The following is a 17,820-nucleotide window of genomic DNA, read 5'->3' as shown; positions in this document are numbered from 1 at the left end:
AGAGAGAGAGAGAGAGAGAGAGAGAGAGAGAGAGAGAGAGCTGGAGAGACGAAACACTTTTTACATCATTTATCATCATTTCATTCAGTCACGTGAGGCTGTTCATTCCTGATTGTCGGGTTTGATGAGTTTTATCATTTAAGAGAAACAATAATCATATTCTGGGTTATTTAATAATGACGCCATAATCTGAATTTCAAAATGTACAGATGCAAATAATTCATAAATAAGACGATCGCATTCCGCCGGTAGAAATGGATCCTGCGCTTATAAACAGAACACAGGACAGTTTGTTAACAGACTACAGAGAGAAACACCTCTACAGTGGTGATTACTGTGTCTTTATTAGTCATTTGTATTAGTTACTATTATTAAGTACAGTGATCATGTGAACAGACACAAACTTATCAAAAGTCTCTCCAGCTGATAAAGCCGACTGTCAGCTGATCAGCTGTGATCAGCTGATCCTCCGTCATCAGAAACAGACGTCGCTTCACGTGACACAACTGAGGAAAGGACGTCTCATGTCTCTTAAAACATATTTCCTCGTTCCTCTCTCCTCGCATGGTTTCCTCCATGCATCCCTGGTGGGAGGGACTAAGACGCAAGGAAAGGACCCAAGTGAGGGAAACGGGGATGCAATTAAGAGACTTGGGATGTACCCCAGGAGATCCATGAGAGCAAACATGACTGTTGCAGGTGTAACCTAAGAGGAGACACTGAGGGGGTTTCTGGGTGATTCCCATTAAAACCACCAACATTTCTCACATAGCATTTCCCTTTTAGAAAATTATGCTTTGGAAATCAAATGACTGACTAAATGTCCCTGAAATGTCTTGGGAAATTACTTATCTTAAGAGCGATTACCAAAGCTTCCCATAGGGCCGCTGCACTAACACAAAGCAGCTGGAGAATGCCCTCTGTAAGCTCAGCAGGGTGTGGTATTACATCTTTGTCATGATACACAGGGAAAGGCTGGCCAAGGGAAAGAACCTGCAGCTGCTGGGTACGCCTGTCCTCCACAAACAAAGGGATGTGTCTCTGTCCAAGGTGCTGATGCTGTTTTCGAGTTCTTTCTTTTAAAACGTCCTCCTTTCAGAGCGAATGCACCACTTCTTGGTTACTTCTCGTCATTCCATCTACGGCCACCGCCCTGGAGTCCTCATGAGGGTAGATGAAGCTTGTTTTCGTGACTTGTCTGAGTATGTGTCCCTGTACATTTTTTTCATGTGACAGAGTCGGGGGAGTTTGTCTGTTTACTTTGATTGCAGGTCAGTGAACACAAGACAAACAGGAACTTTGTGCAAATATTCTTGCAGCCGGAAGAATATGGCTGGCAGGAGAAGGGGGCAAGAGCTGCAGGCCAAGTGCAGCCAACCATATCAGCCTGTCTTCTTCACAGCTGGGAAACATGGTCCGCTACATGCTGTCAGCCTGGGCCTGAAGCCGAGGAGGCCGTGAGTTTTTGATGCCCAGGAATGAGAACGGGAGTTTTACATACAACAGGCCATCCCACTGACATTGTCTCCCAGTCTAGCAGTCTACACTCCATACCCGGTCGGTGCTGGACTTGAATCAGCTACCCCCAGTTCCCAAGTAAAGTCCCTACGGACTGAGCTACTGCTTAATTTATTTATTGGTTTATCTGTTTTATCTAACAGGGATGATACAGAGCTGAGCTAAACACACAATGCAGTTGGGACGTCCTGGTGGCCGAGTGATTAACATGAATATGACCTGAACTATGCTCAGTGTTGGTCTCCTTCTCTCCCCCTTTTTTCCTGGCACCTTTCAACGTCCACTGTTGATTGAAGGCATAAATGCTCAAGTAAGAACAAAACCATGACGCCATCTGGTTTCGCTGTCAAACGGGTACATGTGAAACCAGAATTCCTCCTTAAATGTACATAACTATCACAGCCACTACAGTGGCTGCAGAGCTGTGAGTGGTAGTGTCTGGATGTTTGTGGGAGTGAGAGAGGAACCCTGGGGCCCCATGCAGCAGAATGCATCCTGACCTGGGAGGATTTTTGTGTTAAGACTTAATTTATTGAAATAACAAAGATTGCTTAACTGTTGAACAGGCTGAGCAAAAAAATACAACAACAAAAAATATGGGCTAACATTAAGATGTTCTTCATTAAGCCAATGGCATTTCATGGTTCTGCCCAAAGAAAATCGGTGAGCTCACATGCAAACTTCTGCTATGTATCACATTTTAAACCTCTGTAACATCTGTTTCAGGCTTTGCATGGGCTGGTTTCTGTTATTGTCTGCATCTTCTTTCTCTTTTTGGTCATGCTGTCGGTATGGCTCTGAACTTTTCAATGAAAACATTAGATGATTAATGTGGTATTGTACAGACATTCATGGTTCCCAGAGGATGAAGAAGATCTTCCTGATTTCCCCACGTGGCATGTACACGTCATTCGTGATATTTCACTTATTGACAATTGTTGATAGTTAGTGAACTGCTGACTATGTCTTTAAATTACTCTGTTGCCCCCTAATGGCATGTTAACAAGACACTGCAGCACAGAACTGGTCGCTGTATTCTTTCCTTTTCTCTGACTTACTCCTATTTCTTTCTACCTATCATTATGTCGTTATTCATTTAATTTCATTATATCTTTCTTTCTGTATTGCTTTAGTTCCCCCCCTTCTTTACGTCCGTCTTTCTTTTTTACTTTTGTGGCAAGTCTGTACTCGGCAGTAGAAAGCAGGGCATACTCAACATTCCTAAGGAGTGTCTGAGAGTCGAACTCTGACAAGCGGAAGAAGGAAAGAGTCACACACTCTCACAAACACACACACAAAGAGCACACACATTAATGCTGTGTACATGCATACTCTCTCGGTGTGTTTCCAGTTATTAAAGGACTTTAGAGGATACATGTCCTCACAGTTCACAGGGCAGAGGATGTGGGAAACGCCCGTAACAAGCACACAAGTACTTATATATGACATCACTTTGCCTGACTCACAGCTGGGATAGTCACCGCATCAAATGTCAGCTTGCCATGAAAACTGAAACACGCACCCGGCTATGAAAGATCCGCAAGAAACTGGTCGCCATATTGGATCATTAGATGCGTTTTTATACTGTGATGTGATGGGAGCATTGAGCCTAAATGTCCGACCAATTTACGCAGTAACGTTTGCCCTTTCTGTCAATCTAAAATACGCCTTTTTCACCCCTCGATGTGTGCGAGTGTAGCCAATCATAATTGAGTATTCAAATAAATGACAGCGGAGTCGGCCAATCAGAGGCGTGGGTTTTGACAGAAGGGGCGGGAGAAAGGCGTGTCTGTGGTCTAGGGTGTCGCCGTGGAGGCTCCCATTCGAAGGCGACGGCGGTCGTCTATATTTCGGTTGTAATCTCTCCAGAAAAAAAGGCGAAATAACTCCGAAAAGACTGTGAATTCAACAGACTTCAACGTTGAGATATTTTTCTAATTCTTCCTTGTCCTGCGTGTGGCAGGGCTGTGGAATGACGGGGCGTGCTGAGAATTTGAATTAGCTCGCGTTAGTTTTGAAGAAAGAGTGAGTCGAGAGAGAGGAGCCATTTTGTCCCGACTGTGTGGGAGAAAAGAGAGTGGAAAAGAGGAATCACACGGGAGGAGATCCTATTTTTTGCTTTCTTTTCTCATGCTGTAAGGGGGGAAACAGTCGGGCTTGGGAAATTGAACTTCTCGGACACGTTATTTGGGAGGTATTTAGCCAACTAGCTTGCCAAGCTAATCAACAAATCCCAGATTGTGAACTGTTTCACAGTCAAGAGAAGCGGGGCAGTTTGGTCAAAGGAGCTGGCTTTAGACTCCACACAGGCGTGCTAGGTTATCCGGGGTTGTTTTTTTTGTAACTTGTCTGGGTCAACACAAGCTGTTCTTCAATGGCGAAGAAGACGTACGACTTGCTGTTCAAGCTGCTTCTGATCGGAGACTCGGGCGTGGGGAAGACCTGTGTGCTGTTCCGCTTCTCTGACGACGCCTTCAACACCACCTTCATTTCCACCATAGGTAAGAAGACTACATATACCGGATGATGTGTTGGTACAGGTGTGTCTGATTTCCAATAGCTGTGGAGACTCGCCTGACTTTCTGCTGCAGCTGTAAAGGGTCGGCAGGACACAGCGTTATTAGGTTAGCCGGTATGCTAGCAGCACGTTAGCTTCTCTCCAGGCCTCTCCTGGACAGCTAGCGTTACCTGTGCCACTTTATATGAGCTCTTAGCTTGAACCACAGTCACCCGTGTTTCAAAATGACAGCAGCTTTAATATCACACGTGGCTGTTATTTTGGTTCAGCCCGTTAGCAATGGCGAAGTAAAACCGGTTTCGGTGCCACCATTAGGTTGCTGTCATGGCACTTGACCCAGTGGCTAGTGAGCTAACGAGGCTAGCACCGGGTGTCGGTACAAGGCCGTGCTGCTATTACAAAAGTACTTAAACACAATCTCCCCCTGTAACTGAGAAGTGTTTACTTTTCAATATAAACGTTCATAACTATGTGCATTTGTCCATGTAATGAATTATACATTAAAGGTAATTAATCTCTGGATCTTTGTTCAGAATGATAGATGCCACTTCATTAGCATTTATTAGGTAATCAGTTATTTTACTGACGTAAAAGAAGCAATACATAATATAAACATTTAATTACATATAAAAGTCCTGTTAAACTACTCGAGTTTTATTAGTGAAATTAACTTGAAGTGTCGAAAGGAAAGTACCGAGAACTGAAGATGTTTTGGTTTCAGATTATCATATACTGTCGTTACTGCTACATCAATGTGTAAACAAAGTTTTATTAAATCATATGATTTTAATGTAAAATCTGAATCTGCCACGAACCTACTAGTCTCTAGTTGGCGAGTAATTTAAGTAGAGTATAAAGTAAAATAATTCCCTCTGAATTGTTGTACAGTAGAAAAATAAAGTTGCAAAAACTGCTACTTAAAAAAATAGTTAAATAGAAGTACCTGACTACTTCAGTAAATGTACTTGTAACTTCCATGACCGCTCCAAAGACGACCATAAACAATTCATCATGGTGGCATCAACAGCCCCCCCTCTTTCGGTCTTCTACGCATGCCTCCAACATCAGGCTCACATGAGTCAAGTGTTAAACTATGTCAAATCCCTGCACGGCTCCATTTACTCCTGTTGCCCAAGATCAGAGCTGAGTAATAATCTAACATGTGCTTTGCGTAACCACATGAAGCTGATTTTTTGCAATGCACTGTCATTATATCCTTGATCTCTTCATTTTAGCCACGCTTCAATTTCAAGCCACGCTTTTTTGCAACTTCAAGTGTTGACAACTTGGCTGTATGTCTAAGAACACACAACCATAATGGGGCGACAGTGTTCCCAGTGGCTTCCAGTCTGGATTACATTTGTTGAGGTTCAGCAATGAACAATCACTCTGTTGCAAAGCTGGCTGTCACATCTGTTTGTTTACGGTTTTGTTTTGCTCTGTCTCGGCCTATAGTGATTGTCTTGTATTACGCTCTCAAAATGTAGTCGTAGTCTGCTACCATATGAGAGTTCAGCCAGTTTAAGAGGAGGCTGTGTGTGATGGTCAGTTGCAGTCAAAGACCAGCAGTGACCTTTGCTCTGTGCAGCGTTGCTTTAATTGCGAAGTTGATTAGTATGTCGAGTAGATCAATGCCTGTAAGTGTTTGCAGTAATTGCAGGTGCTTTTTCCCTTACGTGCTAGAACAACTCGGCATATTCAACATACCTGAAGCAAAATTTAGGAATAAGCTTAAAAAGAACCTGTTTCACATCAAGGATGACATTTAAATATAGGATCCATATTACATGCTTTGTTTCTCCTCTAATGTATCCAAAATCTTTTGTTTACAAGTAATTTGAAAGTATCAACATGACAAGAAACGGGGACAATCATAGTGTTGTAACTTCTCCGCAAGACCTGAGAGATACTGACAAGGAATCACAAACCAGCATAACTGTGCTCATGTCAGGATGTTTAGTAAAAAGTTTTCCCTTCGAGAGCTGTGCCCTTTACAAGCTACAACACAGTCATGAGCGTCTGTCTCAACTTGTCTTTGTTCTACATCTGTATTCAAAACAAAGCAGCCTGCAATCTGATCAAAAGTTAAGAATATGGACAACATAACCTCTCAGCACACCATACAATCAGACCTGTAGTGATCAGGGAACTCAGATTTGTAACAATAGATTTTTAGACATTGCTTGTTGGTTCTACTTTTGTAAAAAAGTATTTTCAGCACTTGATGCTCTGCCTTTCAGTCAAATGATCTTTGATCAGCTTACTGTGTCTTGATGTAATACGATCATTTTCATCATCCATTATTCTGCTGCTTGGTGCGCGATGGTGATGTACTTTTGCTTTGCTTGCTTTATAATTAGTGGGTTTGTCTTTCTGCCCGGTACTTTTTGGGGCTGCGATCATTGCTAATGTTTTGGCAGACCCTACTATAAGTCCAGTGGACGCAACAAACTACTTAAGTGATTGCTTCATAGCGCCGTAGTGCAGAAAGTACAAAATGTACAGTCCAAAGTTTGCAAAGATTCTACCCCTTAGCTTTTTAGAAAAGGCCCGACACAGAAATCGGGTACAGCCCAAGATGTCAAAAGTGTAAAGTCTTGGCAGGAACAGGACTTTGTGAAGAAGCAGCAGAACAGGACATATGAAACAGGAGGGTCATCTTCTGACACAGTGCTCATACCTTTGGAGACACGGATGCACAGCTGCTTCTCAAAATACCCCCACTGGAAACCCCCGCCCTCACTCATCCTCATTGCCAATCTCTCTCTCTCTTCCTCCTTGTATGTTTGAGGTTATGCATATTAAGAGGACCGAATATGCATGATGTTGCCATCTGAAATTTCCACAACGCGTCATGAATTTTGCATGGAAACTGGTGATGGCTGCAGTGGAATTCCTTGTTGGTGAAGGAATGGTTCCCCTGGGTTTGCTTAAAAGAGAACTGACCGTAAACCACGTACTTTGTGTTAAAGATGTCCAATTCAAGTGTCGTCCTCTCGTGTTGGAGTGTGCCCGTTTTCCAGCGATCGGGTTAACGTGTGATTGCACAATGCACATATTTTCTTGATTTCATGAGAGTGCACCTCACCAGGGGAAAACAAACTAACTTCTCGCTCGGAGGAAGACATTTAATATTGGGTCGATCCCGGCTGAGCTTGATTTTTAAGAACACAACTTTCAGTCATAGTAGTCAAGAAAACACACCGTTTACCGTTTTATATTATTAATTGATTCTATTGAATGTTTTTAAGACATGTCAACGTAGACTGGGCTTAGTAAGTCTTATCTGCAGGAATCTTCCTCTCCTCTTTCTCTCTTTTTGTTCCTGTCCAACTACATCTTTCTGCCCCCCCCCCTCTCCCTCTCCCTCTCTCTGGGGAGTGCATGTTATTTAGTGAGTCACACATTGGCAGCCAGTTCCTTCATTATTCTGTGGCCCTGCTCCACCTAGAGCACAGCTGTTTCTTGGGACTTTTTAAACCAACCGCAATATCTGACCAGAGCTGAACTTGAAAGCTCACTATTTAACTGGAAAAGTCAGAAAACCGTAAACGTTCATGAATCGCCCCCTTTGCAATTGGCCTCCTCTTGGGTTTCATGATTATGACAAAGATGATCATCTCCTAAACCTTACTAAATATTATAAACATAACAATAAATCATTAGAATTGTTTGTGTACAGTTCACTTTTGCACCTTGCGATTTATACTCTTTAGCTGCAACTAGAAGCTGGCAGTGACTGCAAATAATGCTTGTTTTCATTATTGAGTGATCTGTTGATTATTGATCTATTGAGTCACTTTTCAAGCAAATGTTTCATCTTGACGATGACGTCTTCACCAATCCTGTGTTGTTACCAACTCTCTAATAAACAAAGATTTCCAGTTGACGTTGATATGAAACAGAGAAAAGCAGCCACCCGGGTAGTTGTCAGTACTTTTAATTAATTGCCTGTTTCAGATAGAATTTTTTTTTTTTTTTTTTTTTTTTTTTTTTTTTACGAGTCAAGATAGAATACAGATTAAAAATGATAATAAGTAGGATAGAATATGAGACAGTTGGCCAAGAAAGACGTGATGGCAGCCAACCTCCCGAAAGAACACGCAGTGGAGCGTCCTCATATCGAAAGATAATTAAAGCCAAAGTCCAAACTAAAGGGAAACTGAAAGAATTTGGTTTCATAGGAAAAACGATGTGCTTTCCCACCACAGCTTGTCCTCTCATGCAGCATGAGTCCAAAATGCTCCAACTAAAAATAAATACTAATACACTGGAAATATGTATAATATAATCTTTCTAACCAGCTGCTTTTAAGCATAGGTTTTACACGACACAAGGTTATGGCACAGTATCTAAACACGTTCTTGGTTTCCCTGTGGTCACCTGACTTCTCTCAGTAACCTGATTTGTTATCCAGCTGCTGATCTCCCCAGCTGTGCGTTGATGGGCTCAAAGTCTGGGCATGATATTGCAGAATAGGGGAAGAGATAATGTTATTGTCTCTCCGATGGAAACACACGTTATTCATCTCTGTCTCCCATTGTCAGGGCTCCATGTGCTAGTTGTTCATATATTTTTGGTGGCTGCGTTTGCTGATATGTTTCTCTTTTTTTCTACAGGAATAGACTTCAAGATCAAAACTGTTGAATTACAAGGAAAGAAGATCAAACTACAGATCTGGTGAGTCAATACAGTTTGTATACTAGTGCTGACTGGTAAAATGTGTTGTCATCGTGATCGCGATATGTGCGTGCACGATAAACATGAAGGAAAACACTGCCTGAAGCTCAAAGAATACGAAAAATCATTTTATTTAGGCATGGTTACCTAAACCCGGTATTAAACAGGCCCCCGGGGCTAAAGGCCGTAGCATTCGTTATCACGCTGAAGCCTCTCCCGCAGATCAGATAGGCCATGGTACGCAAGTTGACAACAACTACGCTCGTTACTCTTAAGTAAGTGCAATTAAAAAGCTTCGCAAGTATAAAGCCAATCATTTATAATAGACCTGATATAGACGTTCGTAAAGCGATCCACCGCCGCTTTGTTCCCACAAGTGCAGCTCGCTAGCTCGGCTAATAGCGAATAGTTACAAACGAGTGTACGTTATTTTGTTGACTGACTTTGAGTTCCCTTTCGACAGCAGTGTTCCAGTGTCTGTGTCCGAGGATTTATTGTGACGGGGGAAGCGGTGACGCACTGCTGTTGTCGGAGTAATAACGTCGTTGCCGTCTTGGTGCAGACTACAGAGCCTCCGTGTTATTATTTCATTACCTTCATAAAGTATAGATGCAACATAACCCGTGGCTGTACAAACTGAAACATAAGCTGTCTGTTTAGCTTCGTGTCCCACGTATCTTAAAATTGAACAAATTCTTGCAAACCTAGCTGCTAGCTGAGACAAAGCAGCTCCTCCCCCTGCAGTCAGTGATTCACATCAGATGACATCAGACACCGACTGATGTCTGTGCTCTTCATTCTGTCTCAACTTTAGTCATTTTAGATTTATTCCCAGTAAGATACTGACTTCATACCATGACTTTCCTAGTTATATTTAAAGTATTAAATTGTAATCCAGTACTGAATCTAACGACAACAACACTGACATAGATGTACAACTAATATGCACACTTTGATATTTATTTATTGCGAGTCATATCCTGTGCGCAATATAGATTTCCCTCATGTCGCGCAGGCCTACTTCATACCCAGGTCAGGGTATTGTGTTTACAGGAGTACTGGGCCGAAAAATCCACTAACGATGCGAGAATCGTCTTTCACGTCAGCCTCTCCTGTTATATCATAGTGGAACATCTGTTTGACAAACCTCCCTCAAGCCCAGAAATATGCTGGAACAGGAAATGTTCATCAGTCCATCGGGAGGTCTGCTGCAGGGCTGTCATTGCAGTCCGTAGCTGCTGGTGTCGGGCAACGATTCACTGACGTGACAGTCTGTAGTGCTATGTGGAGCCATTTTCTCCCTCATACATGGCCGTTAAAGTAAACGAAAAATTAAAAAAAACGGTCAAACAACATTGTAGGGATGCTGGGATTAACCAGTTTTGCCATAACCCTGATTTGTTAATGTCATTACGTAGTTTCATAACCGTAAAAATTGAAGAAGCCACGGTGTCACGAGCCCTGTATTGTTTCCTTGTGAAAACAAGTCCAGCAAGACATGTTTGTTTGTGCGGTGAAATCTCCGCTTGTGTGAGTCACGTAACACGTGTGTGTGAAAAATGACAAGGAAGGGACATGCCAGCCTTATATCTGCCAAAAAAGTGCCTTAAATCGGCAGCGTGGCAGCATTTTGGATATAGAAAATGACCAGCGATTCATGTGAACCGCGGATTAATTACAGTTTCTACATCGTCAAAATCTGGAGATAAGCTAAATGCTTTCTTCACAATGCTACATTTTTAACAACACATGTTGAAATCAGCAGCAGGATGAGAGCTGGTAAATTTGGCAGCAATGACGTACGGAGGTTCCCTTTAGTTACCGTACAATCCTGTAAAATGTAGTTTTGGTTTGAAACTTTAATAGTCGTCTGAAGGAGATGTTTTCACAGCGAGAGGTAATTATAAGCAATCACAGCTCTCGTCACAGACCCGTGAACGCTCATCAGAGACGCTCCGTCACGAGGATGCAGCCCCGCTCGTATCACGTGCGTGCGCCTGGGCTTCACGTGCGTGCGCCTGGGCTTCACGTGCGTGCGCCTGGGCTTCACGTGCGTGGTTTGAGACTAATTAAACAATGCGAGGTTCTGACCGATGGTGAAAGTGCGGAGAGAGACAGAGCCAATGTCATTGATTAACACCGGTGGTGGAAAAGTAGTGGCGCCACTATTTAACAAAACAACACTTTGTGAAGTAAAAGTCCTGCATTCAACATCTTACTTAATTAAAAGTATGTATTTAAGTATATAGTCAGGAAAATGTACTTAATATATAAAAGTAAAAGTACTCACCGAGCAGTCAAATGGGCTCTTTAGTTGTTACATTATTCTAAGTTATAGTATTAGATGATTATTATTGATGTTTTAATGTTGTAGCTGACTGTAATAGAGCTAAATACTGTTGGGTATTCATTCTAAATACATTCAGTAAAAAGTACAAGGTTGACCTCTGAAATGTAGTGAAGTAGAGAGGAGCATCAGTATTGTACTTCAGTAAATTTACTTGTAAAAGAGATATCTATCTATCTATCTCTATAAATAATCTAGATCATGAAGTAAAAGAATCTTCTCTGTCCTCTTCTCCTCATCCTGTCCAAGCACATTTCGTCTGGATTTAATATTCACTCTTTAGCCTGAACCAGTAAAGATGTGATCATGCTCACCAGATTCAGTAAAAGCAAACTTTTGCACAGCCAGCTGTTATTGTGAGTGTCTCATTGAAACAGCTCCCAAAGTCACATGTATCATAGTTGAGCGGAGGAAGCACTAAGCAGGCCAGGTAGAGATCACACACTAATGTAATGAGCTAATGTGTCTGCCGATTGATTCGATTTCGATTCTCTTCTCCCACATTGTTCTGTTTTACTGCACACGTCTACTTCTTGAAGAATTAACGCGAGCAGTCTGATAAATCTTAACTCCCGTTTCACTGAGACACCTCTAAACTGTTCTAAATAGTATTATATTGAGCCAGCAAATAGTATTAGCTATTTGCTGGCTCAAGCTAAAATGTCAACATTTATGGTACTATGTGTTGTGTTTTGCACTCACGGAAAGCAAACAATCTACATATATTTTGGGTCCTTTTTTTTGTTGCCATGATGCAGTTAAATATGACTTACGGGACCGATTTATCGTTTGAATTTATACAAACAAAATGGGGAACACAAGCCAATAACAGCGGTGTGTTTCTTTGCATGTGTGTGTGTATAGGGACACAGCGGGCCAGGAACGGTTCCACACCATCACCACCTCCTACTACAGAGGAGCCATGGGCATCATGCTGGTCTACGACATAACCAACGCCAAGAGCTTCGAAAACATCAGCAAGTGGCTGCGCAACATTGACGAGGTAACACACATACACACACACACACACACACACACACACACACTCTCCACAGTGAGTCCATAGCATCATGTTGCATCAGAGATGTTCACAGGGTGTTTTGTGTTAGCACTCTTTTTTAACTATAGCTTTAGCATAATGACAAAGGGACTTAAATGCTCGGAATGCAGCCAACGTTGGTAACTAGCCGATCAGCTGAGGAGATGTCTGCTTCCATCCGGCTCATTGTGAGAGACCGAGGGGCTGTTCTGTTACACTGTGTGAATATCAATGGAAGCAGAATTTTAACTCCAGACAAAGTAGGGGTGGAAGTTATTAAAGTTATAGGAAGTACACGGTATGAACTTGACGGAGTGGAATAATAGTATTTAGTTACAAAAAATGGAAATGCTCAAGTAAAGCACAAGTACCTCATAATTGTAATCAAGTACTGGTCTTCCTGTCCACACATCTGCCAGTCGAGCTCGGCATATAAAAACACGTCAGCAGTTTTCTTTATAATTACTCTCATTGTTTGGTGAAAAGGGTCTTTGTGTGTACTATCTTACTTTTAATCTCCGCACTGATTATTCTATTCTGTGAGTAATCTTGTGGGATCCGTGCCAGATCAAAGACGTCACGTTAATTACTGTGACTGTTACAACCCATAGCTGGTATATTATCTCTCTCCAGTGGTCCTGGGTGATAAGTATGAAGGTGTGAGACCGCCGGGCACGGTTCCTGTCTGGAACGTTCTCACCCGCGCTGTTTAGGAGCTTTGAGTCCGGTCAAGGAAAGGAAACACCGAGCATTTCCTGCTCACTAAGAACTCGGCCTCGCTCTTGTGTGGCGGCTAGATGTTGGCTACACGGAGGGTTTAAAGAACCCTTCAACAGTAATCTGAATACAGTCTGGATCAGTGGTTTCCAACCTTTTTGTTGGCAGGCAGTCCCTTAAAACAAAGAGATATCTAGTGCCACGTCTCCTGCACGCTTGTGTATAAGTTGTGACCCCTTCAACCAAAGAGTGCTTTGATCTTATGTTAGGGCTGCAGAGAGTAGTCATTTCATTGATTATTTGATCAACGGAAATTTAATCTGCAGCTATTTTGATAATTGAATAATCATCTAAGTTGTATTTATTTGATCAAATGTGAGGGTTTGATGCCGGTCTTCTGTCACACACGTTGGTGAACGGAGCATCTTTGGGTTTTAGGCTGTTGGTTTGGCAAAACAAGACATTTGAATACATTACCTTGATCTTTTGAATCATTTTTCCTGATATTTAATAGACAAACATTTAAAAAAATAAGATCAATCGATCTTGCCAGGGTGCTGGAAAGGAGGCTCTGACCGTTTGTCGAACCTCAGATTCAAGAGGAGCAATGCGGATTCCGTCCCGACCGTGGAACAGTGGACCAGCTCTTTACCCTCGCAAGACTACTGGAGGGGTTCTGGGAGTTTGCCCAACCAGTCTACATGTGCTTTGTGGACTTGGAGAAGGCTTTCGACCGGGTCCCTCGGGGGTTCTTGTGGGGGGTGCTGCGGGAGTATGGGGTGCCGAACCTGTTACAACGGGCGATCCGGTCTCTGTACGACTGCAGTAGGAGCTGTGTCCGCATTCTCGGCAATAAGTCAGACACGTTCCCGGTGGGTGTTGGCCTCCGCCAGGGCTGCCCTTTGTCTCCGGTCCTGTTCGTGACTTTCAGGGACAGGATATCTAGGCGCAGCCTGGGGGTGGAGAACGTCAGGTTCGGGGGTCTCGGGATCGCCTCTCTGCTGTTTGCAGATGATGTGGTCCTGTTGGCCTCCTCGGGTCGTGACCTCCAGCATACACTGGGGCGGTTTGCAGCCGAGTGTAAAGCAGTGGGGATGAGAGTTAGCACCTCCAAATCTGAGGCCATGGTGCTCTGCCAGAAACCGGTGGATTGCTCCCTCCAGGTGGGGACGGAGTGCCTACCTCAAGCGAAGGAGTTCAAGTATCTCGGGGTCTTGTTCACGAGTGAGGGTAAGATGGCGCGGGAGATCGACAGACGGATTGGTGCGGCTGCAGCAGTAAAGCAGGCGCTGCAGCAGTAAAGCAGGCGCTGCACCGGACCGTCTTGGTGAAGAGGGAGCTGAGCCGGAAGGCAAAGCTCTCAATTTACCACTCGGTCTACGTTCCTACCCTCACCTATGGTCACGAACTCTGGGTCGTGACCGAAAGGACGAGGTCGCGGCTACAAGCGGCCGAAATGAGCTTCCTCCGTAGGGTGGCCGGGCTCAGCCTTAGAGATAGGGTAAGGAGCTCAGTCATCAGGAGGGAGCTTGGAGTAGAGCCGCTACTCCTTCGCGTCGAAAGGAGTCAGCTGAGGTGGTTCGGGCATCTAATTAGGATGCCTCCTGGACGCCTCCCACTGGAGGTTTTCCAGGCACGTCCAACTGGGAAGAGACCCCGGGGAAGACCCAGAACACGCTGGAGGGATTACATCTCCCAGCTGGACTGGGAACGCCTCGGGATCCCCCAGAATGAGCTGGAACATGTTGCCGGTGAGAGGGAAGTCTGGGTCAGCCTGCTTGGCCTGTTGCCACCGCGACCCGACCCCGGATAAGCGGAGGAAAATGGATGGATGGATGGATCTCGCCAGAGTTTAAAAATTATTAGAGCTTAAACAATAAGTCCATGAATCAATTGGGTGATTGACAGAAAATCTATTTTAAAAAGTCATTTAAATAATCTTTACAAACACAAATGCCCCAATTTTCCCATTTTTTTTAATTTTGTCATTCTACATTAATGGGGCAGTTTTCACTATTTATGTTACATTTTCTAGACCAAAGGCCTCATCATGATGGTACCTATTCAATAGCTTGTGCGTCCTGCGCTGGTTGTGTGTGTTTCATTGAGTCGATTGATCGCTTGACTTGTGGGATCACGTGTTGTGAGGGTGAAGTCCCAGATAACAAAAAGAATCTAATAATCTACTTTTTCTTCTTTTTACTTTTTCAGCACGCAAATGAGGACGTTGAGAGGATGCTGCTAGGCAACAAGTGTGACATGGAGGACAAGAGGGTCGTACCAAAAGCCAAGGGGGAGCAGGTGAGATGGTGCAATCCAGTCGTAATCACGGTTCTGCGTTTCAATGAGTTGTCCTGTTACTTCGCCGACAGCACATAGACGTGAATCTAGAAAACCTCCCCTGAATACCGTAAAGTGTCGGCTCAGTGACAACTAAACGGTGCCTCCTTGTAGACGGTGCAGTAACCTGCTGTTTGCCTTTACATGCCATGAAGGCTTATTCTGTGTACTGTGAACAACTTGTGACGACAACTACTCAGTGTCTTTGCACACAAGCCCTCTAAAACAAATAGAAAAGAAGAAGGGAATATGTAGACTTAGTGATGAAACGTGTTTTGGTAGCGTCCCATATTGCAGGTACACACGGACCTTGAGCAAGCCAACAACACCAGAGGCTTTGTAACAACGGGACACGTAACACTGACATATCTTTTAGCTGTAACTCATATTAAAGGTGTTCGTTATCTTACTCTAAATGTGTGTTTTTTAATGAATATGAGATTATATTTGAGTCTCCAGAGAAATTGCAGACCTGGCATGCAAGACATGGGTGAACCTCAGAAACCCTCATGTTCTCACACAATCTTGCCACTCGCTTTAAAGTTTGTCTGAATAACGACGCACGTCTACACTATAGTAGAAAGATCAAGGCCACCATGGTTGATGCTGTATGTGGGTTGTAGCTCAGTCCGTTTGAGCTGCTGGTGGTCAGTAGACATTACAATATGGGGACAAATTCACTTTCTTGACACATATTTGTACCTTATTGAAACAAAGCCCGGAGGTAGACTTCAGTCATACAAAATCTAAATAGTCACCTAGCAGTTCAGTGGCAACGGTACCGCTTTACCCCAAAATTTTCACGTATCAAAACACACGAAATGGGATCACCAGGATTCATGTTTGCTTATTTCCTCTTTTGGGCGGCGGCGATCGAGGTGACGTCACTCAGCTGTACATGTTGCGTGTCCTTGAGGAGGCGATCTAATCAGCGATAACGTGCGAGTGTTCAAGAGCTCCGGCTCATTGTGCCAACGCAAACTAGCAGTGACGAGTCAGTCTGCAGATTTAGCAACATCAGATACAGATCCGTTTACTCGCGCACACACACCGGACTAGAATGGAAGTGTGTGTGTGCGATACCTGATCTCTGTTCTGCACACTTTATTTCTGGACTGAACCTTCCTAAACTCTCTCCCCCCCCCCCCCCATCTTTGTGACTCTCTTCTCCACAGATTGCGAGGGAGCACGGCATTAGGTTTTTTGAGACGAGTGCTAAGGCCAACGTCAGCATCGAGAAGGCTTTCCTCACGTTAGCAGAAGACATCCTCAGAAAGGTGCGTGTGTGCTCGGCAGTCTCTGACAGTGTTTATGCGTTACATTTCACTACAACGGAAACAACACAAAGGCTTTTATAAAGGCCATTAATAGCTTCACTCATTGGAGGGTACTTTTGTTTATCAAGTCAATAAAATCTAGTCAATGTAAAATTGAAAATTGTAAACAAATTGTATGTTTTCTAAGTCCACTCAGACACGCACTAGAATAAAGTATTTAATAAGATGTATCCTTCGTGTGTTTTATTCGACAGACGCCTGTAAAAGAGCCCAACAGTGAAAACGTCGACATCAGCAGCGGAGGCGGAGTCACAGGCTGGAAGAGCAAGTGCTGTAGTTGAACAACTCCTCGGTTACACGCATACTAACGCGCGCGCACACACACACATATTCTCTCTCTCCCTCTCTAACTGCTAACTCTAACCCTCTCGCTCTCTAATATGTCTCATGAGTTTTCTTGCACACTGACACTCTCTGTCTGTCTCTTTATCAGAATAAAACAATAAACTACTTCACTCGTCTAATCCCCCTCCTCCACCATATTCCTCCATCTGATCGTCATTTTTATTTCTGATAAAAAGAGAAATCCAGTCACGTTTCTTGTCTTTTATTTTAAAAGTTGTTAAAAAAAAGCAGAAGTAAAAAAGCGTGAAAAGACAAGCTCATATTATTAATATTTTTTTTGCCTGAGCTCACCTGGTTGGACTCCTTCAACCACCCTTAACCACACCCCCACCCACAGCACTCACCTTCAGTCAGAGGAAATCAAAATAAAATCCAAAAAAAAAAGACAAATGTAGGATTAACATTTTGTACACTTAGTGGGGTTTCTGTTGTCTAACAGTATTTGGTCATTTACAATTTACCAAGTGACAGAGGCGTGGCTAGCTCCTTTTGTATGTGGGGGTTTATTTTGTCCTGTGCCTTATATGGAAGACAGGGGCGGGGCTGTGTGGTGGGCGGAGCCACATCCACCCAATGAAATTACTGTTTAATACTCTGTCAGTTGGGGCTCCTGTCATGAGGACGCCAAAACTGAAGCAGACGGTTTGAATTTCTCCTCCGGCCAAGAGAACGGCATTATACAGTTTGTCCTGTTTATTGATGTTTTATTTTTATCTGTATGATTTACTTTACTCTTATTTCTTTTCCCCTATTTGGGTTGTGTTTTTTTTTTTCTCTCCTGCATGCAGATTTCTTTGGGTTGGAGTCGTTCTGTAACATTGTGTAACGTTCTGCACGGGGTAACTGTGGGCGGGAGGGACAGAAGTTCTCTTTGGAAATTCAAACAGTTTTGCAGATCCATTAAAAATAAGCTTGTTTAAGTTAACTTGTTTGTCCTCAATGATGTTTCATTTGATGTTGTCCACTCAAGTCAGATCTA

General features: G+C 43.3%; 1 protein-coding gene across 1 annotated transcript; it reads left to right on the top strand.

Moving 5' to 3' along the window:
* The first annotated feature begins 3,318 nt into the window (after nucleotides 1-3,318).
* Nucleotides 3,319-16,981, top strand: rab10 (RAB10, member RAS oncogene family). Its single transcript, XM_031861608.1, has 6 exons — nucleotides 3,319-4,019; nucleotides 8,656-8,716; nucleotides 11,928-12,066; nucleotides 15,031-15,120; nucleotides 16,335-16,436; nucleotides 16,691-16,981. The coding sequence occupies exons 1-6, from the start codon at nucleotides 3,893-3,895 to the stop codon at nucleotides 16,775-16,777; spliced, it is 606 nt and encodes a 201-aa protein (XP_031717468.1). The 5' UTR covers nucleotides 3,319-3,892; the 3' UTR covers nucleotides 16,778-16,981.
* The last annotated feature ends 839 nt before the right edge of the window (nucleotides 16,982-17,820 follow it).

The sequence above is a fragment of the Anarrhichthys ocellatus genome, unplaced genomic scaffold (assembly GCF_004355925.1).
Source record: "Anarrhichthys ocellatus isolate YVR2014 unplaced genomic scaffold, GSC_Weel_1.0 scaffold25, whole genome shotgun sequence".
NCBI classification, from domain to species: Eukaryota; Metazoa; Chordata; class Actinopteri; order Perciformes; family Anarhichadidae; genus Anarrhichthys; species Anarrhichthys ocellatus.
The sequence above is the reverse complement of the archived record's forward strand: the minus strand, read 5'-3'. Positions and strand labels throughout refer to the sequence as shown.